At 31.7% G+C, this 26,105-nt stretch overlaps 2 protein-coding genes across 11 annotated transcripts; both read right to left on the bottom strand.

The window, feature by feature from the left end:
• Positions 1–5,839: 5,839 nt before the first annotated feature.
• On the bottom strand, positions 5,840–16,391 carry LOC114265153 (uncharacterized). Of its 10 annotated transcripts, none has more exons than XM_028205889.2 (10): positions 13,741–16,391; positions 12,395–12,457; positions 11,364–11,448; positions 11,205–11,276; positions 10,824–10,899; positions 10,545–10,593; positions 9,085–9,200; positions 8,926–8,995; positions 6,343–6,428; positions 5,840–6,229 (listed from the first exon to the last, which is right to left on the bottom strand). In XM_028205889.2, the coding sequence occupies exons 1-10, from the start codon at positions 14,083–14,085 to the stop codon at positions 6,184–6,186; spliced, it is 1,008 nt and encodes a 335-aa protein (XP_028061690.1). In that variant the 5' UTR covers positions 14,086–16,391; the 3' UTR covers positions 5,840–6,183. The 10 variants fall into 10 exon arrangements, 8 of the variants coding, with proteins under 8 accessions (XP_028061690.1, XP_028061686.1, XP_082751506.1 ...); XM_028205885.2 differs by having other exon boundaries at positions 6,362–6,428; XM_082895380.1 differs by having other exon boundaries at positions 9,085–9,197.
• A 154-nt stretch (positions 16,392–16,545) lies between these two features.
• On the bottom strand, positions 16,546–21,655 carry LOC114265152 (SUMO-conjugating enzyme SCE1). The gene is made up of 5 exons (XM_028205884.2): positions 21,336–21,655; positions 21,068–21,151; positions 17,523–17,675; positions 17,325–17,438; positions 16,546–16,831 (listed from the first exon to the last, which is right to left on the bottom strand). Exons 1-5 carry the CDS (start codon positions 21,528–21,530, stop codon positions 16,769–16,771), a joined length of 609 nt encoding a protein of 202 aa, XP_028061685.2. The 5' UTR covers positions 21,531–21,655; the 3' UTR covers positions 16,546–16,768.
• Positions 21,656–26,105: the final 4,450 nt, after the last annotated feature.

The following is a 26,105-nucleotide window of genomic DNA, read 5'->3' as shown; positions in this document are numbered from 1 at the left end:
TGGATAACATCAAGGGTAAATTATACCTGTAATTTTTCTTGAATTAGTTTCATTATTTGAAGTTCTAATTTTATTAGTTATATATTTTTAAAATTTTAATTTTGTGTAAAATTTGTTCAATTGATAGTGCCTCCTTAAAAATTGAATTAAAATCAAGGGAGAAGATCGTTCATTATCTCCTTGAAGTGATTGAGATTTGAAATGGTCCATTAAAATTTTTTATCATTGATTTATATTCAATTTCTTAATAGATATTATCAATTAAACTAAATCAACATACTTGAAAAATTAAAAAATCAGAAATGATGGAGACCCCTTTTTTCCTTGACCCCCACAGCCCCCACAGACACATGTGCAGTGAGAAACAGGAGAAAAATAAAAATAAAAATAAAAAAGTAAAAAGTTGGTCAATCCCAATATATTGGGGATGGTGGGGGTCAAGAAAAAATGAGGTCTCAACCTTTTTCCTTAAAAAATAAATACAATTAAAATTACTATGACTAAATTAATGTATAGATGAGAAAATTTTATGCATTTTAGCAGATTCTAATTAGTAGGGCATCTAGTTCCAAAAATAAAAATAAAAATAAAAAAAATAAGTAAGGCATGTTTTCAAAATACACCATTTTGGTTGTAAGCTATATCTTACTTTAAGAATGCTAAAAACAATTAAAAAAAATGTGTTTCCTCTCATATGAAAATGGTACAAGCTACAATAATACGGCATTTATAGAAAATTTTACACATTTTGGTGGATCTTGATTTGTAGACCATGTGATCAACATAATACCAATTTGGTAATGAATTTTGAAATGGGCCCACCGGCCGCACAACAAATGTATTAGAGAGAGGGGGTGTAAATGTGACAATAATGGTATTCCCTGCACTTTTGAAATATAATACATACTAGTGTGAAAATAGATAGTGGTTATAGCTGTGAAATTGTTTTGTGAGGTAATTTTCTTTTTAAAAAAAAAAAAAAAAGCATGACATAACTTACTTTCACACCAAACTGAATGTACATATCATATAATATAGTATAAATACTGAACATAAAATGCAACATTTTTATTTACACATACATCTCCCTTATAGTTAATTTGGGATATGCAGCCACATGAACTTTCCACCCAAAAACAATTAAAAGTTATTTATTCATTTATTTTTGTTGTGTTTTGTTGCACCAACTAAGAAAACTAGTCTTTATTATATTGTTTTCATTGTTTTTTTCCTCACTAGCTTAGATAATGGCTTAGAGAGTTCAGAATTAGGGCTAGAACACTAAAAAATCCCATAACTTCCTCACAAAAATGGGCATTACACCTTAATCCATTTGTACAATCCAACAATAATTTGAAAGCATTAAACCTAAATTTTGATCCATATCAGAATTGGCAAGAATCAATCCCAAAAAAAAAAAAAAATCCATTCATATTGAGTATGCTATGATTGAGAATGATACTAAAGGTCTTGTTTGGGAAATAAAGTTTTTAATTATAAAATTAAAATGTTTCTATAAGTTATTAAATTATTTTTTAAAATTTTTTTGATAAAAAAAATCAAAAAAGAGTAGTACTATGAATTATTTTGGACATTTAATTTCTTTGGATTCCCACTCATAAATTTTAAAACCCTTAAAATTTCTTTCTCTCCCAAATAATACCAAAATTATCCTTAAATATTCTACCCATTAAATGCATACCCTCCACACTCCCAAAAAAATCTCTCTTCCAAAAAACCCTAAAAAAATCCATTAAGAAGAAAAAAGAGTCTCATCCTTTTTAAAACCCACAAAGAAGAAGAAGAAGAAGAAGAAGAATATTGTCTCTGTCGGTTTAATTATTGTCACAGTTGATATACTCTCTCTCTCTTTCATTGCTTCTTCAAAACTGAAACTACCAAACTTGAAAAAATAAAATTTCTACGAGTGTTAAGAATTTTAACCGTTGAAAGTGTTAACAAATTTTCATGTTCAGACCTGCATTCCCGAACAAATAATCTATGCTCGGGAATGTGTTCACGAACAAATAAATAATGTTCGGACCTGTATTTCCAAACTTGAAAAAAATGAAAACTTCTACAAGTGCTAACAATTTTGACCATTCAATATATAAGAAATTTTTATGTTTTGACCCTTCAATGTAGGTAATCATATGGTTGTCACCGTTATCGTCAGAATATTGCCACCAAAGGGTTTTCAAAGTTTTGAGGATAGATAGGTTTTGAAGATGGATATGGGTGGTGATGGAGGTGAGTGATCTCATAAACCTAATTCATGATGTAGTGGACGTGTAGGTTTAATTGGGAGATAGGGTGTCTCAAAATTAATGATATATATGTTTCGTAATAATTTTATTTGAGATTATCATTGTAATAAAATAAAAATAAAAAACTAAAAATTAAGAGGTTCAAAATAATTTATGAGATGCTAATAATAGCAACCTTAAAAAATTATTAAAAAAAAAATCAATTTCCAGACAAATCTTAAGGTGGAATGGTGAGGAGGACCATTTGACTTTTATGCCCTTCCCCGAAGATTCTGAGAGGTCAAAGAAAGGTGGTTTTAATTTCAAAGGAACTGTGCATGGGAGGGTGATGATGATGGTGATGATAAGGGCACATGGGAAAATCATATTTTTAGGTTAATTGTACTTGGTCATTTTGGTCTCTTGCAAAGTCTTGTGTTTGACATACACTGCGAGTCACGGATCTATGTGGAAAAAACCACATAAACAAATCTGATCTTGTGTGTCAGCCTTCATGCATGCATTTTTAACCATGGTTAAAAACTGATCTTGACATTTACAATTAGAGGGAACAAATAGAGATGACAATGACAATTTTGTAACTAGTTATTTTGATTAATATTTTAGTTTTTTAAAAAATAAAATAAAATAAGTTGATTTTTAGTAATGACTTTTTCACTATTTTAAATAATTTCCAAACTTACATAAAGTCTGTAAGAGTTCAATTCCTATTTGATTAATTAAAATATTGTTTGTAATAAACTTATTATTAAGTAATTCGTTAGCTTTTGTTCAAAAAATTTAAAAAGCCATCAACTCGTTTGTTATGAATTAAAAAATTAAATATCATATCAGTTTTTTTCACTCAAAAAAATAATAATAATAACTTCTCAAATGCATTAATAAAAGAATCCTTGAAAATTATAGCAGAAACAAATCTCTAAAAAATATTAAAAAGTCATTAAAAAAATCAATGTCAAACACCCACTAAATTAAGTTTGAATAAATTTTAAAATTAAATTTAATTAACCTATTACTCGACTCTGTTCAATTTACTCTATTAAATTTTGTTTGAAATCGGCTCGAAAAGTAAACAAATTAAATTTGAATATATCTTGGCACTAGATTTCAAGTCAAGCATAAATAACCTATTTTGACTCAACTAGACTTGTTTACAATTTTAATGTCACATATTAGGGGTTGTTTGGAATAATCTAAATAAGTGCACTCTTTGACTTTTTATGAAATATGGGTTGTTTATGGATTGGGTTTGAAGTGATGTGATAGAGAGGTGATGTGATTTAAATAAGATGATGTGACTTAAATAAGATAGTAACTTTTTGACTTTTTTAAGTTATGGCAAACAAGGCCTTAATATGTACTTTATAAAAGATTTATTTTAGCTAGTCATTTTAAAAATTGTTACTTCCTGATTTATATTATCTGATGAGATAGGAAAATGGAAGAGAGCAAAGATCCATGGAGAAATTGGAGAGGGAAAAATTGATAATCCAAAATTTCTCCAGGACGAGTTCACATTAGAACAATTCCTATCGAGTAAATCTCATATATCTACAATCTCGATTAATTTTAAAAAACATTGCGATTAGTCACAACTAAACTAAGATATCTAGATTTACAATTCATTCTAAGATTTAATCTTCTTTAATGTTAGAATATCTCTGAATGTTGATTTTTTTTTTTTAATGATTAGTTAGCTAGTGTGATGGATAAGAATAAAAAATAACTAGTCTTTTAGAAAATCAATTAGAATTGAAAAATGAGATAAAATTGATTATTTTGATTAATAGTTTTTATTTTGAAGTATTGGGCTTTTAATAATTCAGAGTCACCGCATCATTAATCATTTCAATCAATGACAATCTTTTCTACGAATTTGGAGATCCTATTATGCCTTATCAATGTAGTACATGATAATGGCACGTATTACACCAAAAGGATGGGGCAGTAGGCAGGTATAGATGGGCCTATGTCCACATTTCATATAAGTGGGGGGAAAAGTCAAAATTAGGTGTAGAAAACCAGGGAAGAGGACATCGACTTCAACGTTGTTGACTCCACCAAGATTAATCAAATTTTGATTACTTTGTCAATTTTATTTTTATGGCCTTATTTTTAAAGTTGGTTATTTTAACTGATTGTTTAATTTTGATTATTTTAATTTGACTAATATAGTTATGTTTAAGAAGTTGGCTGGCCCTTTTTATAACGGATTTGATCTTTGTAAGAAAAAAAAAAATTATAAATTGAATGTAATATTTTACTTTATTAATTATTTTAATATATTTTACATTTTAAAAAATTATTTTAACTCAACTCTCGTTCTAAACACCCCTCTATTTTGTCCTTTTTTGTAATAGAAAAGTATAATGAAATGATGATCCTCTTTGAAGGAAAACTTGAACCCAATCATACTAAACAAAAAAAATTAATTTTTCTATTTTAGTTCATGAGATTGAATTCTTTTGATCTTTCTGTGTTGTGAATAATAGTATATTTTTCATTATCGCATCCTATATCAATTTAAGTTGACCAAACCATTTTTAACATTCTCTCAAATTATCTTTAAATGGTGTTATACTTATTATTTCACAAATATATTAATTTTTAATTACATTTTTCCTAATATTACAGTACATTCATTTAAGCATTTTTATCTGAATTACATTCATTTTATAAATATGTTATTTCATATTTTTCCAATATTTTGTCCCATAAAATAGCAATGGCTTATTAGTTGTTCTATAATAAAAACATCAAATTTATTAATATTCGTTGATTACATAATATTTCAGAAACATTCCTTCATTAATCAATTTATTTTTGATTCTATGAATCATAAATTATCAAAATTATGAAAGAAAAAGTGAGAAAAGGCAGACAGCATGTTGAACATCTCCTAATTGCGCGCCAGATCGGACTTGCGAAGGTATTAGTTGACATAATATATTCAAAAATGCCCATTTAGTGTAAATTTTTAAACTCTGTTTGGATTATAAATTTATGTAAAAAATTAAAAAAAAAATTAAAAAATTTAAAGAATGTGAATAAAATATAAAATAATTTTTCTCCATTTCTCTTATATTTATATTTTTCTTTCTAAATTCTTATCAAGGTGGCAAGTTCAATGCTTGGAATGTTAGAATAAGAAATATGCCATCATTAGCTAAGTCCAGTTCATTTCCAGGCTTCTAATAGTGACAGACAGCCATCCGTAATTCCAGTTCATTGCCAGGTTTCAGAAAGTGCCCCACTTTCAGACTTTTCATAAGGGGTTTCAAGACACTGCTTTGTTTTCTTGTTTTTGTTTTGTTACAATCACTAAGAAGAGAATAAAGAAAGGAAAATTTACATCTGGCAAAGAAAAGATGATGCTAGAATCCAGACATCACCCCCATAAAAGACTTTTTCGTGTAACTTCAACCAAGTTAAAAGCTCGTAACCAAAAACAGAAGTACAAATCTCGCTTTCCCACATTCTCAAAATATATATATAGAACTTATTTAAGTTATTTATGTATCATAAGCTATAAACAAAAACCACACCAAACATTCTGAAATAAATTTCCAAAATAAATAAAAGCTTTAGCATGCGCATAAAAGTTTCATTTCTTAAAAGAAAAGACAATAGAGAGGGAAGGGGGCACTAGTATTTTGACATTGTAACGTGCTAAAATATAACATTTGCACGATCTGCTAGAAATGTAACTATGAAAACACAGGAAACAAACTTATTTGTCCAAGCTATGAATTGTTATAAAGGCCCGATGTGATTCAAGGGAAGCTAAGATCAATTAACAACCACAATAAGCATTTAGTCATCCTATATCTTGGGTGTAAAACCCACATAAAACGCGGATTCACTAGAGCGATAATGGCACAGGAAATCAACCACATCTCCTTCGATGCCCTTGTATTTACCTCGACTTCTTGCTACGCTTTCCCATTCGTGATTTAGCATACCTGAATTGCTCATTAAGCAAAAACTTGGATGACACAATCAATAGAACCATGGAAGGAAAGGAGAATAAAAAATAATTAAAAAAGAAGCAGCTTAGTGTGTTTCTGAAGGATACTCCAACCGCATGGCCTCACCAGGTAGCGATGAGTACAGAATTGTGCCTTGAAGATGATTCCGTGCTTCGGTTGAACAGGCAGTATCCTGCACATAAAGTGGCATGTAAAACTAATAATAACTTCCCTGTGGATCATACAACATAAAATCAACAGAACAAATATAAAGTATTTAATGCCTTTTGCCTGTGCTGCATGCAGAAAGTTGTGACTGCACCATCATGTTGAAGGAAAATTAATTCCCGTGAATCTGTGATACTATAATCAATTTTCATATATATTTTTTTTTCCTCCCTGGAAAGTGGGCTCGATTACACTGGCCAAGTTTATCATATGTAGAGCATCAATTCTTTCTTTATTTCATTTTCTAGTTTTAAATTCAAGAGACAGAAAGAGAGAAATAGGAAGGGGAAAAAAGAAAAACATAGTATTATAACATGCTTTGGCAATAAAAGACTGGTGATCAAGAAATGATTGGAAAAACAAGCTTAACTCTAGAACCAGGACCATTAACAAATCTATGAACGCAAATAAAAATCGAGGAGAATATAAAAGAAGCCCTAGATGGAAGAATTGTAAACATAAAGGCTCACTTCTTTAATAAACACGTCATATTCTGGTAAATGAAGACATCCTGATTGCCTATTGAGCTCATAACAAAACCAATACATTTACATAGAATCAGACCAGCTAGAGCCAGAGCTTTAAAACTCAACCCCAAATAATTAAGAACCACCACATACTCGTATCAGGAAGTTTCAATTCACATTGGGTCAGATAATCAGCAAAATCAAGAAGAGAAACATATATATATATATATATATATACTAGTTTCAAAAGGCCCGTATTATTACAGTATATTTATGTTTTATATTTTGATAATTTTTTTAAAAATAAAATATTGTTTTATGAAATTGAATAAAACAAATCATTAGGTATATGATAGAATTATGTGGTATGATATGTATCATTTTTTGTTTTGTCATACACCCAATGAAATAGACTCCAATTCTATTACCATATCATTTTGGATGAATTTATGAGTCTTTAATATTTCTTCCAAATTTAAAAAATAAAATAAAATGGTATGTAACTTTTCTCAACAGATAAATATAAAACAAATACTAAGATAATTCTCTCATGTTAAAAAAACTATTAAGATAATTCACTGAATTAATAAAGAAGCAAAAAAAAATACATATATATACAAATGATTAATTTTATTAATACATAAATTATACTCGCATAACAAATGATCAATTTTATTAAGAAGTAAATCATTAAGTAAATTAACAATTTTTAATGGTATGAAAAATACTTTTCAGTAAACCATTTTGTTAATAAATAAATCATAAGTCAATTAATAGTTTTTAACGATATAAGAAATATTTTTCAAGAAACAATTTTGATAATTTATTATTGCATAGGATAATTTTTTTTTTCCCTGAGTATTGTGTTAAATTAAAATTTATAACAAACGATAGTTATAATTTCTAGTATTATAAGACTGATTCATATTTTAAACAAACCTTGTGGGTATATTTGTAATTTCTTAAAAAATAAAATATTTATATTTCATAATTGACCAAGAATATTTGTAATTACGAAAAAACCTTCACTCAACATATAGTTAACTATTAGTAAATTATTCAAAATGAAAGGGCAAAATCAAAAAGAAAAGACAAACCTCAAGCAACTAAGCGGTTCTTATATATATAGATTTATATATATATATATGACCCCAATGGAAGATTAATCAGAACAGGTAAACATTTGAATGAAGGCATTAAGCACATTGCTTCAAGTTGTCTGTTATTAAGGAAATGTTGTGACATGGGGGGACATTGATGATCTCACACTATTTCAGCCTATTTTTGTGATATATTTCAGCATCTAAGAACAGTAGGTAGAAACTGACACTCTCATCCAAACATATGCTAAGGGAACGCAAATAGAAAAGATGGCAACCGAACATATGGGTTGCAGCTGTATGAGAGTAATATACCAGCAAAATGGTGGCGAGAGAGCAGTTATCCTAAGACCACCAGCTATTGCGTCAGATGTACATAGATCAGCAAAATGGTGAGGGAGCATTTATCCTAAAACCACCAGCTATTAGCTTGATTATCATCTCCTCCCACCCCCAAAGGAGAGACGGAGGATTAAGTCTGAATTTGGGCATGGGTGTGCACCTTTTTTGTTGTTAAATGACATGGATGAAGCCTTATCGGGTAAGAAAAATAAAGGAAAAGAAAATCAGTCAAGGCAGACCAAATCTTATCTCAAAATTTCACTCATGAAGAAACTTTCAGTTCAAACTCACCTCTAGCACTGAGAATCAGCCGTTCAATGCCCTAATCATTTTCCTAACTAGGCCTTACTGAGGAGGACCATCAGCGCACAAAGATTATAACATACATCAATTTCAGAAATGCCTCAAAAAGAAAATAATTTGTGTTGATCACTAAACTGAGATATGGAAGTAAACGACAAGGAAATACCAAGTTACATGGTTAAATTTTATGAAAGAAAAAATTCTACACTTCTTTTTTGAACAAATTAGTTCAATTATGGCAATAAAGCACCTGAAAGTCGACAAAGGCAACCGGAGTTCCATATGTGCTCTGCATCTTCAATTTCAGAAATCCAGGGCAACTGAGAAAGGACAAAAACAAACAAAATAAATTAAGCTCTACAAGCTTCACAGATTAGGAAAACAAAGAAAAAAAATAATTGCTCCAAACCTTGAAAATACTTGAATTAGCTCTTCCTCTGAACAAGATGGCCCCAAATTAGCCACAAATAGTGTTGGACATGGGGTAACATTTTGTGGACCATGAGGTGCTGAAGAGTTGTGCTGCTAAGGTAGGAAAAATCCCCAGAAGTTAACTCTTCATAAATAAAATAAAATGGCGAATAAAGATTCAAGCAAGCATTATTATTTTACTTAAGGAGGAAATGGTGGAAGACAGTTCATAATATAGATATTCATACTTTGAAGCATAGTTGTCAAATCGAGATTCGTATCGTGAATCGAAATGATCTTGTACCGAATCGCGAATCGAATCGAATCGTGAATCGTAAAGATTCGGTCACTTTTTTTAAATTACTTAAAAATATATATTTACACATTTAGATGTTAAATATATCTTATGGATATGAAATATTTAGACTTAAATCAATGAAAATGTTATTTTGCGTGATAATCACATAGTTTAATAGGTAAGAAGTTAACAAAGATTCTTATGTAAGATCACTATCTTACTTAAGATCACTATCTGACTTTTTTTCTTTTTAGATATTTTTTATCAACCATTCTTAATAAAGATAATAACCAAATAGACAAATTATCAATTTCCAAAATAACAATAATTAATAACGATATTGATATTTGGACAATAAGCATACGTACTTTTCTAAGTAACAGTGAGCAAATAATAAGAAAGAATTATTTAGAATATTTTATTTTAAAGCCTAAAACATTTTCAAAGGCATAACAGACCTCACATATGTAATATTCAATTATATTCAATTTAATAAAATAGTAATAGATAATTCATATTGTAACTTTAATCTTACACATCTTTAGAAGATATATTATGAATTTTTAAAGGGAAAAAAAATGAGAAGAAAGGTTAAAAATATGTTGGGTCTGACTGAATCTGATTGGATTCTATTAAAAATTTCATGATCACTAAAATAACAACAAATTATGTATATATGTTGTGGTTATTTTAGTATTAAACGCTATTAAAAGTTGTATTATGTCATTTTCACTAAAAACATGGAAAAAAAAATAGTCGAAAATATGCCGGCCACAATAATTTAAAAAATTACATGAATCATAAAAAGTGAATTGAATCGTAAATCGATTGTGAATCGTGCGATTCACTAGAGATTTACTTCCAAAATAGATTCATCCATAGATTCGTATCGATTTTGCAAAAAATTTGAATCGAATCGTGAATCGAATCGCGAATCGTAAGATTTTGATAAAAAAGAGATTCACTTATAGATTCGTATCGATTTTGCAAAAATTGTGAATCGAATCGTGAATCGAATCGCGAATCGTAAGATTCTGATAACAGAGCTTTGAAGAGCGACTCATCCAATTTCTCTTTAGGAGCATAATGAAATGGAATGAGAAATTTATAGAAGCCGAAATTTAATATTACCAAATATAAATCCAAAAGTAAAACCTTACCAGTTTTGCAGTGGTCTCATTCACAGCCCTACCATCAAAGTTCACATGACTGAAACATCAAAAGAAAAAAATGAAAAAATAGACAAGGTTTCATAGAATTGTTCTATCATAAGGCTGATAGTGTCCTCCAACTGCAGGGAATAGGGCCTGTAATAAACTGCTTTTACTAGCCCTTGACCTATCAGCTAGAAACAATTATTTCAAATAAGAAAATGTGGTTATTCAGCTAGAGTAGTCATTTCCAAGTAATAAAAATGTGCTTTAAGTAGTACAGATGACCTTTGTGTAGGTGGATAACCAATTGTGTTGTAAGCAGAATTACCAATTCCAGGCATGTGAACGCTGCCAACACCTGCTAGTGCCCAAGCGTGCAAAAAATGTGCAATGTGAGCTTTTAGAATAATGTGTCTCCAAGTGACTAACTAACTAGTATTCCAAGCAACATATCAGACAAGCACCCATGACAACATCCAGAAATTAAGCAAATGGTGAGAGAGGGGCTCTGAGGAGGGGACATAGAGATCAACCTCATTCGATTTAAATAATTCAGTAAAAGTGATAAAATAAATAAATAAAAGAACAACTGTTTAGACAAAGAGCTCCTAATGGAAACACTCAATTGTCCATATTGTTCTGCACAGTTCAGGGTAACCATCTTACCAGTATCAAGAGTGGCCCTTGAAAATGCAGCAGATCCTTTAATTCTCTTCTCCAATCCAGGTTTTTCATCATCTAATCAACAAGTTCAAACAATTCAGTTCTGCAACATTAAATCGAAAGTAGAACATAAGCAGCAGGAATACTGGTGAGGAAACATACCAAATCTTGAGCGCTTAGATCTCGAGTTAGATTTCGCAAGATCAATATATAAGGTGGACCCCTTCTCAAGGTCAAACACCATTCCCTGCAGAAAAACATTTGTAATCAAAAGATTTTAATGTGTGGATTCTATTCCATGTACAAAGTTTTACAGCATGACAGCACCATAACATCTCTACATAAAAACCTGTAACACTATCAAAAGTTATCTGGTGTTTCCCTTCTGGATGGAGCAGCCAAATCAAAAATATTTTTCTCACAAGTCCCTAAAGCAAATGCAAATTATATGACGAAATGACTAATACTGGCTATCAATTGATGATATTATCATTGAAATCCACAGAATGCATTCAGAATTTACTTATACTTGTCCATGAGCTTCCCCAGTTTTTGTGTTCTTAAACAGAGTTATAAGGGTACCCAAGGTGTTTTGTACCTATCATGATTCAGTAGATAAGAACACAACCTGATATACTGGCTATACATAGGATATCACCAATATGTGATCACTATTTTCATTCAAGCAAGTCTATTCAGAGCCCTCCAAGGCTTCAATTTGTATTTTCCTTAGGTCTTCATTGATTCATTTTTTTATCTTCAGGCCTTTTCTCACAATTAGGAGTGGTTTTTTTTTTTTGTGTGTGTGATATTAAATTAGTTTTAGTTTTTGTTAAATTTTTTCTTGTTTTTTAGATGGTGGAAGTAGCTTTTGTTAATTTTGATTGTTTGTAGATATAATATTAATCTACATAGCAAATATATATATATATATTTGGTTGTATCCCTGCCATATCTATGTCTCCATTATTTTTGAAATTACCATGTCCCATGTCCGTGTCTATACTTCTTAGATAAGAACTCTTCATGATATATGATCCCAGTGGAGGGCAACTTTCATTATAATAACTCTTCAAATGATTCAATTCCCCAAGAACCATCACACATTATTTTCTACTGTTGATAATAGGGCACTAAATAACCATGTACAGATTTCCAACCAATAAATAAAAATGTGAGCAAAATGTTCTTACATTCAGTGCTTGCATTGCTGCAATAGCTGACTGTTGATCCATGAATACAGCAAAAGCAAATGGCTGTGAACACCCAAGAGCATGTTAGAGATCAGCAACTCATGTGCGAAATGGGATATACAAATGTATATTACTCACAATTATGGCATAAGCTTTACTCAAAAACATGAAGAAAATCATGAATAAAAATTATCCCTAAATCATGGTTCACTATGGAGCACTTCACATAAAGCTCAATATCACTAAAATCCACTTAAAACCTCATAGAGAAAGGGAGCACAACATTAATATTGACTTTAAGGGTTAAGTCTATCAAACGAAAAGGTTTTATCATTTTAAAAGAGCATGTCCCAGTAAAAAAAATAAGTATTTCCACAAATCTATTTTTATAAACCAACCTTGAGCCATTGCTTCCAAAAGCTTCAACTCACTTCTTAGCCAGAGATGAGCCTTCAATAAAAATTGTCATAATTATAGCTCTCATGGAATTTACTCAAATCCCCATAGGAAGCAAAGGAATTAGGACAAGATGATAATACATGACAGGACCCAATCTAAAACGTGTGAGGGAAAGCAATAAAAGGGGTTGGATTATAGTCCTAATTCCTTCAGCTGATGGCTAATCAATTAATCCTGGCACCTCAAAAGGGGGAGGTTCAAAAGTCAAGCACTAGTGGGAACACGTGCATGCATGTCTTGCTTATTAGATAGTAAATAAATATTTCTCTGTGGTTTAAAGCTTTGAATACTTCATGAAAATCAAAATAACCCATTGCATGTTAAAACTACACTTAAAATTAGCCAAAACTGATATATCTTAATGATGCTAGCACTAGCCACAGCAAGAAGATAAAGAAAACAAGTCTGTCAGCTGAAAGCCCTTTTACGATCCCATTTGCAGCAATAATTCCATTCTAGATCGATTTCCTCCGTATGCCATGCAGCCACCAACATATACATTCTATTACCTCTGTAATATATTTATACATATTTAGTACGGAATGCATCGCCCCCCTTTACAATTTCAATAAAAATTCCTTTTAAACATGCTTCTTTATATAATTTTAATCTTATTTTTCATTTTTTATGGCAATAAAAATCGATACTTTTCCTTTTGAATTTTTTCTTAGTATGTATATATATATACATAGATATAGATATATCCGGCCCTATGTTAGAATCCTAGGTCTGTCCCAGGGACATCCAACATGAACGAGTCAATTGATGGCTTTAACGACTTGAAGCAATTTTTTTTCCTTCTAAAAATCAATTCAAAGTTAATAAATGGAAACTGATGCAGTACTCATATAAAAAATAAAAATAAAAAATCGAAAGAAGAGAAGTACCTGTGAAGTAGAAGAAGGGCTACGGAGGTGAGAAGATTCGTAGCCAGGGAACTCACGAAAGAGGTTGTAGATTTCGCGAGTCTTGACGTCTTCGGGAAGGCCAGCGATGAAGAGTGTGCGGACCTGGTCGTGAGAGGAATGTGGATATGGTGGAGGAGCGTAGGAGGCGATTGGAGGAGGAGGTTGGTGGTGAGGGTAGAATTGTTGCTGGGTCAGGTGGTGGTGGTGATGGGGGGGTAATTGATGAGGCACCGCCGGCAGAGGGGGTTGCGCCGCCCCGAGCGGTGGCGGAGGAGGTTGGTAGTATGGGTATTGAGGAGGGTAGTAAGCTGCCATGTCGTCCATGAATGATCCCCCAACGAGATCGCCTCTGTCGAGCCCTAACCAGTTTTTGCCTCCATTTTTACGCACTCTTCTTTTTTAACACACTGTTGCTATATTGGGTGTTTGGCAAGTTGGATTTTTTTATTTTTTATTTTTTATTTTTTTGGTTAAAATTCACAAAAAATAAATAAATAAATCAATAAAACAAGTTAAAGTAATTAATAAAATAAAATGACACATTAAATTCATAACCATTTCACTTTTTCTTTCACAATATCATATCTATCTAACTACAAAAAAATCTAACTATCTTTCAAAACATAAAAATTTTAACTTACTAAAATAGGTAAAAACTAGAATAGCCTACTAAAAATATCCCAGCAATTTACTTAAATTTTATCCTAAAATATTATTAAAAAAATCATTTCATATTTTAGGAATCTTTTTTCCGTTTATTTTTCCCATCAAACTCTTTAATCTTTTTTCTATTCTATTAAAATAAAATGTTTAATTATTTTTAAATTTAAATATTTTTTTAATAATAAAATAATAAAAAGCCAACCAAACGCTAGCAGCACTGTAGCGCAGTAGAGGAAAACAAATAAGGGTGGTCGACTAGGCGGTCGACCGGCTAGGTAATTTCTTGGCATTTTTTTTCTTCAACTACAAGGCACTTACGAACATCCAGGGGACTTTCCCTTCATGCCTCAACAAAATAAAATAAGAATTTATCATATATAAATGAGCTAATAGGGAGTCATTATAACAAAAATTAGTTTAAAGAATTGTTTAGGAGAGCTGTGGGAGATGTATAAAGTGATTTCAATCCTTTAAAATAGACAAGGGGTGGGTTTAAGGGAATTGTTGAGGATGATCTAAAATAACAACTTACCAAACACGGTATTCAATGATTTTTTTTTCTCTCTCTCTGTGTGGCATGCGTTTTGGGCATGTATTTGAAATCCAAGGACTAACCTAGTTTAAATACGATCGGATCGAATTACCCTATTTTCGGAAGTGATTAAAAGCCAACTTTTTAACTTTTAACCCATTTTAAATCATATTATTTCTCTATTTTTTATATTTTCTTTTAAAAAGAATTAAAAAATTAACTTTTAACTTTCTAACCGCTATTGTGACGTTAAAACCAACGCCTGTCTTGGTTTTATTTTGGCTTTTTATTTCGTATATCCTCAAATTTTCCTATAAATATTCAATTCCCTTCATCTTCTCACAAATTCCAACTCTCTTAAAATTTATTTTTCACTAAGATTGTAAAGGAGCTGAGTAGTAAATTATTTAAATTTTAACTTCAAATTTGAAAAAATTTCAATATATGTTTAAATTTAATAATTCTTTACTTTTTGAGCCAATATTATTGATTATTTGAACAAACCTTCAGCTTTCTTCAGATTGACTTATGTTATTTCAAACAAATTTCTTATGAATCAGGGATTATTTGAGATGACCTAAATAAGTACACTTTTTATCTTTTTACGAAAAGATGTACAAAACAATAGAGAGATGATGTAATAAAAAAATAAAAAGATAAATTATTTTGATGTTGCCAAACTTGACCTCAATGTTGCTACTTTTCTCCCATCTTTATCGTGGATTGCCTGCTCTAGCAAAACCACCCATCAGAGTCGTCATTAACGATCCTTAAGGTGTATTCTCAAAAGATCGTTAAGGTGTATTCTCAAAATACCTATATATTTACAGTTGTGACAATAGGGGCGTGATTTGGTAATACATCAATTTTCCTATTATTAGTAGATACAATGATTTCTTTCACTTCAAAATCCCAAAATCAAGTTGAGAACCAAGAGGAATCAATTGTTGCTGGGTTATTTTGATTTTCAAAAATCAAGGTGCTCGACAAACAAGGAAAGACTAGTTATGTGCAAGTCATGACCATTCAAACAAGAAATGAAGAATCCACCAACTAAATGAGAATTAAAGAGAAGTCTTCCTTTTCCTGCATTTCAAGAAATTCCAGAAAGCACCCCTGTAAAAGTGCACTTATTCCACTAACCTCACCGTTGGTCTCTCAATGAAGAGATCCTCAACGACAACCACAATCCCAAACCCAATCCTTCCTAACCACCACATGGTTCAAAGGCACCTCATTGACAGCTTATCAGAGAAGTAACAAAATCATCTAGTAAAAAAGTTGCCAAAAAAGACATTTGGTTCTAACAAAACAACCATAAAAAGAACAGGTGGGGAAGCAAGCACTACAAAAACTTTAAATTTCTAAGCTTCAAAAGCAGGTACACTAAGCACGAAACTAACTGGATATGTTATTGCACAAATCCAAGGTGCCTGAACCAGAACTTAGATATGCACACATGTACACATGCGTATATGTATTATAAATGAATGTTCTTTAAGATGGTTTATCCATCATTCCGATATTATTTAACCATTGGCAGTGTAGCAGCTTTGCTTGTTCTTGATCCTTTTGAGAGATCACACATGTTAAACACAAATCACAGTATAAATAGCTGATGATGTAAAATGGAGATCAAGTTCAATACTAAAACAAACACCAATGAGCATCATTGGCCGGTTCTACTGTTATATACCAACAAAAGTTAAATTCAAATCGAGAAAACAAAGGCAGTTCAACCATGCAGTTTACATTGAGTCGACCAGATGGTTCCCAAGTATCAACAACCTTTAGCAAAACCAGATTCAGTATTTAGACAAGAGACGGGTATTGCTTGGCCTGCTGTCGGACACGTCTCTTGTACTCCACAGCATCCTGCATAAGATTTTGCACAACTTAGCAAGAAATAATATCAACTCACAACCTAGCCTCCCATATCAACTCAAGAATTAGGCCAATATTTGACATACTTTAACCTTTTCCTAGAATGGAAAATGTATGAGCAAATCTTTCGCCCTAAACTCATCCAACAATGCAAATTCCTTGAACATTTGCTTCTTAAATAGGAGCAACCCCTTGGTGGGTCCTCATTCTTAAATTAATCAAGCTGCATGCTGTAGATTCAAATCTTGCCACAACAAACACCTAGGACTTTGCCATCTTTCCACTGAACATGCACTTTCTCGGTATTTCATTCATTTTTCATCCAGGACAAAAACGACAAAGCCCTTCCACATCTTGATGTACTACAACATGATTATAAGATGACAACACAAAACCCTTCCCCAAACATAGTTGATTTTGAAGAGAAATTACAGAAATGCCAAGGGTGCTCAGGTTTTATTATTTCTAAGAGAAGCAGAACTACCTGGATGAAGAGATGGTATCCTTCAGTCTGTGCAGGATCAGCAGGGTTGGGTTGGTCCAACAAGTCCTGGATGCCAACAAGAATTTGTTTCACTGTAATCGCTGGTCTCCATCCCTAGATACAACAAAAATACACCAAATAATCAGGGGCTCCACATATTTGGCCAGCATGTGTTAGAAAGATGCAGGGAGTACTTACACTATCTTCGTTGAGGATCGACAGGCAAACAGTTCCAGAGGGGTAGACATTAGGGTGGAAGAAACCCTGGGGAAATTTACACTTTGGTGGTTTGCTAGGGTAGTCTTCACTAAAGTGGAGTGTAAGTGGGTAGTAACCCCCCTCCCAGTCAGTCTGCAACAGTTATAAATTATCAATTGTCCACAATGCAATTCAAACAACAATGAAAAACATGGTAATAATTCAAGAGAAGATGTTTTTAGTTCCTTTTACTGGTTCTCTCTCTCTCTCTCTCTCTCTCTCTCTCCCTCTCCCTCTCCCTCTCCCTCTCCCTCTCCCTCTCCCTCTCCCTCTCCCTCTCCCTCTCCCTCTCTCTCTCTCTCTCTCTCTCTCTCTCTCTCTCTCTCTCTCGTTTTGAATAAGCACATAAAAACTTCAGATATCAAAGACAAAGAAATAGAAAAGAGAAGGCATGGAACCATGAATAAACTTGCTGAACAAAGTTTATCTTGAATATAACCTGTACACACAATAAACTGTAAATCAACAACCAAACAATTGCAAAAAGAAGAGTAATATATTACATATAATACGATGACGGAGTACAAAATATTGTCTGAATTCCTCCATTATTTGTGATACTTGTTCTCAATCTAAATTAAACCCTCTGAGCTACTAATGCAAAGAGAATGCTATAGTCCAAGACTCAAACTCACAAAAAAAAAGAGACTAAAAGTTCAACTGGTGGGTGTATTCAAAGTTCAAATATAAGACGTATAAAGGACCATTATGATCCCTAAAACAAAAATGTATGACTAAATAAATGTGGATTGCAAAATCATCCCATCACAATTATTGAGAATATTTGGGCAAATGTTAGGTAGAAGAACAAACCACACAAAAACATAGGTTAGCATTCACAATAACTAAATCATAAAACACAAAGGATTTTTTTTTTTTTTTAAATAAAAAGAATCATTCTTACAAAAGTTTCCACTAACCTGGTATCTCTGAAAATACACATGAATTCTTTAATTAACTTTTTCTTTGTTGGAGTGAAAAAAGCACCTAATAAGGGGCGTCAAGAAGACTTGACCCAAGTACATAGACAGTACATAAGAACATCTCTTTATCTTCTTCATTTGCACTGCATAATTCTTTTAGAACCCACAACCAGACCTTGCTAGCCTAGATTCTAGCTTTAAAAAACATCTTTATCAAACCTTTTGCATCGTCTATTCTAGAACCATGAAACAACAAAACCAACCAAAGTGACCATTCACACACCTCAAACAACCCCAAATTCTGCACACGTTGGACAATTTTCCTACTTTACATGCCCCTTGTCATTAAAAATCTCCAAATAAAACAATATTACTCAATTTCAATATTTAACATCCATAAAAACCAAATAATGTCAAACTATCTCATATGACTTTCAAACATTTTTTTATCATTCCACGCTACTGCTATATTCAAACAAATGCATCCATATCTTTTCTTTTAATAACAACAAAACATTTTCCATTTCCCTACCAATAATTGAACCACCTTTGGTATGGCATGGAAGGAATACCATTGAAGACAACAGTTGGTAATACCAATGCATTTATATCTAATTCTGTTCTTCCTCAGCAAGACAGACAGGTCCATCTCAGAACCCTCATTCATAATATTCAATTATGATTTTATAATAAACATGAGGTCTCTTAGCACCTTACAAGCTTTTATGACAAAAATATGACTGCTTTCATAGCTTCCTTTCCTGTTCAATTCAGTAAACATGTATTCATCACTTCACTTTAACATTTATACACTGTCTAGACAAATCTCCAAAATCAGTCAATTTCATTCATCCTACTCGAAATTTTTAGTCAATGCCAACTTGTACAAACTTATCAGAAAAAAGTTGTGGTTTTCTTAAAAATCTTCTCCTTTTACTTTGTTGCAATTGCAATGATAAATCTAAAGTATTCACTCTACATGCAAATAAGGATGCAAATTGGTTTGGACCACCCCCTCTATATAAGCACCATAGTTGACTCTCTATATCTCTCTCTCTCAAATAACGTATGCATACTTTTTCCCTTTTTCGGGTCTCCAGAAGTCCTTTTTAGTGCAAGATTTAGTGATTCAGTGAATTCCATAGACAAAACATGTGTTGGTGTTTAAGTTAGGTGTCTAGGTGTGTCTTAGTACTAAAGATTGAAGATGATAACCAAGACAATGCATGCTCCGAGCTTCCGATCCAATCTTAGGTATAATTAACATCATGAGAATATTGCATTAAATTAGGTCACTTGGTTTCTGAAACAAGTTGTGAATGACCAAAACATCAAAACGATTACATTCGAGCTCCAATCTTGGGTATAATTACATGAGCATATTACATTAGTTTAGGACACTCAGTTTTTGAAACGAGCTGTGAATGACCAGAACATCAAAACCCCTACATCTCAATATCATATGCCTAACTCTTTTACAGGGTTAGTCAATTTCATATTATACGGGGTTTGACATTAACTTGACCTGTTTATTTATTGTGTCATCGTGTTGTGTCATAATTGGGTTCATGTCAAAAAATAATCAATCTTTCGTATACGGTTTGTGTCGCATCATAAACTCCCACCCTTACTAACCACCTTTGCAAACGTCATATAGTTCATCCAATCACCAAAAATTTAAAACCTAAATAGGAAAGGCTCATGCCATCTGGCCCTCATGTAGCAAGAGCCAGGCCTTGTTCAGTATTTATTCCACTAAATTTTCCCATTATTGCTGAAATAGACATTTGTAAACCCCTATAAATATAAAAAAGTAAATTGTGAAAATAGAGGCTCATTCAATCTATCCAACGAATTAATTAGTATGCAGTGAGTTCATCTTTCTGCATTATAACTCCTTTACTATAACACGGCACCTATTGGATACATCGGAAATTAACAAAAATATTTATTTGGCAAATAGCATTCAGTGATAAACAATGCACAAAGGTGCAAAAAATTCATTATGGAGAGTTAAATTGTTCTTAAACTGTAACTAGTCATCACAAATTAAGCTCAAATGGTCAGCCTTACATTCCACATCCACACCACGACAAGTTCATATTCCACCATAATATTGATTAAACTAGTTAAACATTGCACAAATGAGTCTCTAATAGTTTGAACTTCATACCACCCGAGATGCAGCAACATTCAATGTCTACATCAAAAATGAGATGGCATCTCATGGTGAAGGTAAAAATTTATTTAAAATTTCAAAGGGGGTCATGGCTTTGCAATAATCACGTAAGGTTGCTCAGTTATTAAAATCACGCCAAACACGCTTATTCTCCCACTTTAACCCTAGAGTCCTAATTCAGTATCAAAGCCAAGTAATTCAACTAAACAACTAGTAACATGTACAAATGGATCATAAACCACCTAGATTAGTAAAAATAAATTCATAACAAACACAAGGAAGAAAAAAACAGATAGCAAAAGTAAAAATTAACAACAACGAAATTGAAAGAATAGAAAGCAAAATCACATAGCGTGGCGATGTAGAAGACGACGATCACTTACCCCTGCCTTACCGGGGATAGTACACTGCCACACCATCAGATTCACCGAACCATCAAGGAGAGTCTCCGGCTTAGCAACGAAACCCTAGTCAAAATAATTGAACACGACACATCAATCGCACACAAAAAACAACAAATTGAACGAAAAATTAGAACACAAAGTAGGTGATAGAACATCAAAACACATATACATATAGTAATTTGACAAGTGATCTATATATATATATATATATATGAACATATATGCATAGATAGTGTGGGGATCGAACATGGGGGTGATTCTTCCGCCAGGCTTTTCGTTCCTCTGCGAGACGACCACGAGCAATACCTCCCGACATTTCTCTGTTTCTCTCTCTACCTCTCTCTCTCTGCAATTTTTTTTTTTTTTTTTGGGGTGATGAGCAGCTTTCGTCTTCTTCAGTTGCGCATTTATAAAGACTCGTCCTTTGGGCAGAGTAGAGCATGAGATGAAATTCCAGGGTATTGGCGAATGTACGGTCCAGATTTCATCGAAGACGACCGCGGGGGAGTAACCAATGGGCTTTGACGCCGTTGTTTCGTTTTTGTAAAATTCGGCCTCATATTAATCAATTAATGTATTGATTAATGCAGTAATTAGTATGTGACATAATTTAAATTTTTTTTAATATTTATCATTTATATAATAAATGAAATTAATAATAATATAATCATTAATATTAATAACACTACAGTTTTGCCAGAGGCTTATTGTATAATTTCCCAATAAATGGTCAATGAATGTGAATCCACACTTTTCCAATCTGGCGTGAAAACCACGCCACTGTGAGCGCTTACGTCACTCACGTTTGGAACGTTGCGTCGTGTCCCTGGCTTGTTGATGGGCCGTATTTTTCTCCTGTGGATCGATTTGTCATACAGATTTTATAGAAGTGCAGTGAATTTAGCCCATTACTCAACCGGCCCATTAAAACATTGTCACGTGATCCGCTTACGCTTATGCAGCAGGGAGCTTGGGCCAACCACTTTATTCGTTTTCTTCCCTTCGCTCTGCCAATACAAGCTTTCATACTGAGAGACTGAGGGTGTGATTGGTTTAGTTTTGGATGAAAAAAATTTTAGTGTTCAGAAATTTTTTTAGGGTTGGTTTGGGAAGTGGATTACCTTTTTGACTTTTTTGATTATTTTAGCATGTGCTAAAAAACTTGATTTTTGAAGGATTTTTTGACTTTTTTAACTTTTTTTGTGAGAGAACAGTGTAATGATTATGGGTTGGATGTGATGTTTTATTTTTTGTGACTAAAATAACCTATTTTGTCTTTTGTGGCTAAAATAGCCAAAAAAGTCCCATATTCTTCTTTCCAAACAGTGCCTTAGGGTTGGTTTGGGATGTTCTAAAAAAGTACACTTATTGACTTATATGGGTTGGGTTTGGATTGGGTTTGATGTGATGTGTTAGAGAGGTGATATGATTTAAATAAGATGATGTGACTTAAATAGGATAGTGACTTATTTAGGTCATGCCAAACTTGGCCTTAGTTTGTTTGATTATATGTTTTGAAAATGGTTTTGAAATATGGGAGTTTGGGATGATTTGATATTTTGTTGTACTTGAGTAGATGTATGTGAAAGAAAAATTGATTGACAAGGAGAGAGGAGAAATAAAAAGTGATTGATTGATATGTAGGAAAGAGAAAATAATTTTAGAAAAAAAAATTCAAAATCACAAAATCAAACAAAATTTTGAAAAAATATCTTCAAAGTTACTCTAAAAAACAAACCAAACAAGGTCCGAGAGTCTGAGACTGGTATTTTATTTTATTTTTTTATCTTATTTTTAAATTTAAATCTGAATTTAATCATTATTATGTTTGGATTAATAGGGTTAACACGGTTTCATTTCGATTATTGTTTTATTATAATTGTCTTAATTTTTTATAAATTATATATATAAACATAATTATTTAAATTATCCAACGAGAACTTGTTTGTGATAATCCTTACAAACTCAAACATAATGGTCAAATTTTTTAAATTTAAATTTGAGATTTTTTTTTTTTTTTTTTATTTTTGTTTATCGCCGCCTTGAATAAAAGTTGCTTTTAACGTGATCAGTGGTGAAGGTCATCATCATGGTCAGTGTTTCGAGGAAAGGCATGAAAGGTGTACTTGTTGCGGTACAGGTAAACCCCCCACAACACAACTTTACACTAAAAAGCACTTTTCAAATCAAGTTTTTTAATTCAAGTTAAAATAATTAAAAAAAATTAAATAGTTAAAAAGTTGATTCACTTTTCAAATCAAGGGGTTGTTTGGCATAGACTATATAATCCATCTTTTTATCTTTTTTTCATCACATCACCTCTCTACTTTTCTGCACATCTTTTCGTAAAAAGACAAAAAATACACTTTTTTAGGACACCCCAAATCAACCCTAACTTTAAAAGGGTTTTGAGAAAATAATTAAAAGATATTTTTTTTATATTTTTAAACTTTTTTTTTTAGAGAGAAGTGGATTAAAAATAAGCCTTAACCACACAAATTTACACTTACCGTTTGGGAAGATGGATTTGGGAATTTTTGACTATTTTAGTTACAAAAGACCAAATAAACTATTTTGGTCACAAAAATAAAATATCACATCTAATTCATAATTATTAAACTATTCTCCTATAAAAAATTCAAAAAAGTTAAAAAGCTAAAAAAGTTCTTCACAAACCAAACTTTTTAACCCAAGCTAAAATAGCCAAAATAGTCAAAAGTCAAAAAGTCAACCCACTTTCCAAACGAATTAGATTATTGGGATTTGACTATTTTAATTAATTTTTTAAAATTTTTATAAAATAATATTAAAAAAATAAATAAAAGTGATATAATAATTTATAGTAATTTTTAATAACTTCACTATTTTAATTAAATTCCAAAAGAGGCCTGAAGGCTATCCCTTGATGCGTTGGAGTTTTTTTGTCCAATTCTACTCGTGATTAAAACAAAGGGCACTGAACGACTCCAATTGAGCTAGCTGGTATGTGATGGTATAATAAGAGGAACGTATGAATCTAAAAATAATAATAACAAGATGACCACACCTATATATATTTACAATTCATTTCCAATGTACCAAAAATATATATATATTTACAATGGGTTCTGTTAAGAAGAAGAAATGTCAAAATATTTATAATTGTACAGTTTTAATATATATCAAAATGCTTTTTACATATACATTTTTTTACACATTTTGGCCCCGTTTGTTTCCAGAGATGGAATAGAGGGGATTGATAGTGAGGGGATTAATAGTGAGGGGATTGTTAGTGAGGGTCGTTTGTTTTCAGAGATAGAATGGAGAGGATTGATAGTGAGGGGATTAATAATAAGGGGATTGTTAGTGAGGGGATTGATAGCGAGGGGATTAGTAGTGAGGGGATTGATAGTGAGGGGATTAGTAATGAGGAATTGTTAAATTATTTTTATATAAAATAATAAAACAAATAAAAAAATATAAAAAATTAAAAATTATATTTTAAAAAAAATTTCCAATATATAAAAAATAAAAAAAAATAAAAAAATTTCTAATCCCCTCACTATTTTTCTAATACCATCTCTACCTCCTCACTATGAATCCCCTCCCCAAGGGTATTAGTAATACCAAGGGTATTAGTAATACCCTCCCTATCTCTCAAAACAAACAAGGTATTAGTTAGTCCAAGGTATTAATAGTCCCAAAGCTATCTCTCAAAACAAACACCACATATACTAATCCCAAGGTACTAGTAATCCTAATCCCCTTGCTATAACCCAAAACAGAGCACTAACAATATTACTATGGCACCGTTTGGGAAGAAGTTGGTTGGGCTTTTTTGGCTATTTTAGCCACAAAAAACAAAATAGGCTATTTTAGTCATAACAAACAAAACATCACATCCAACCTATAATCATTACACTCTTCTCTCACAAAAAAAGCCAAAAAAATCAAAAAGCCAAAAAGCCCTTCCCAAACCAAACTTTTTAGCCCAGGCTAAAATAGCCAAAAAAGCTAAAAAGCCAAAAAGCCAACCCACTTCCCAAACGGAGGCTATATGTTTTTAGCAATTTTCATGCTATTTACATAATTGCACTATAAATGGATCATTTTCTCTGCATTAATCTGGTGTTGGCTTTTGATGCTCTTCTGTACTTGAGCACATGGTGCCTTGATCAAGGTTTTGTTTGGGAAGTAGTCTATTTTGGTTGGTTAATTTTTTTTTTTTTTTTTTGACTATTTTAGTTTGACTAAAATCAGGTCCGGTCTTGAGATCTTCAGGGTCCAAAGTCGATAATTGACTGATACATTTTTGGGGCCCTTCACTTTTTTTTTTTTCATTGAATGGAAAAAAAAAAAAAAAAATGAAGGTAAAGGACAAAAGATTTGTGTCAAAGTCACAAAAAATACTTAGCATTACATTACAACAATTAATAAGTATTGGTTGATTCTTGCTCTTCTTACATTTTTAGAAATAAATAAATCAATCATACTTACATAATTTAGTTTTTTTGCAAAAATCATTTTCAATAGATAACAATATAAATTATTTTAAATGGGCCTTTCAATTTTTTTAATGAGTCAATTTATTTTAAATTAGTTTGGCCTTCCCTAATTTTTTTTGAACTTAAAACATACCTAATATATTATACTAAACTATAATAGAAGGGAGCCTTTTTTTGGGTCTATAGTCAATGGATAACAATACTAATTTTTTGAATATGCCTTTTAATTTTTTAATGGGTCAATTTATTTTAAGTTAGTTTAGGCCTTCTTCAATTTTTTTTTTGACTTAAAACATATATAATATATTATACTAAATTATAATAGAAGGGGGTTCATTTTTTAGTTCTATTTTAAGGGGCCCTGGGCCATGCCCTGGTGGCCTTATGACCAAAGGCCGGCCCTGACTAAAATAGTTGGATTTGAGAAGTTGATTGACTTTTTTTTTTTATAGTTGATTCGATCGTTATGAGAGAAAAAGTGAAATGATTATTAATTGGATCTGAAATTTTATCTTATTAACTATTTTAACCTA

Source organism: Camellia sinensis, chromosome 1 (genome assembly GCF_055761805.1).
Source record: "Camellia sinensis isolate YWXY chromosome 1, ASM5576180v1, whole genome shotgun sequence".
In the NCBI taxonomy this organism is placed as follows: Eukaryota; Viridiplantae; Streptophyta; class Magnoliopsida; order Ericales; family Theaceae; genus Camellia; species Camellia sinensis.
The sequence above is the reverse complement of the archived record's forward strand: the minus strand, read 5'-3'. Positions and strand labels throughout refer to the sequence as shown.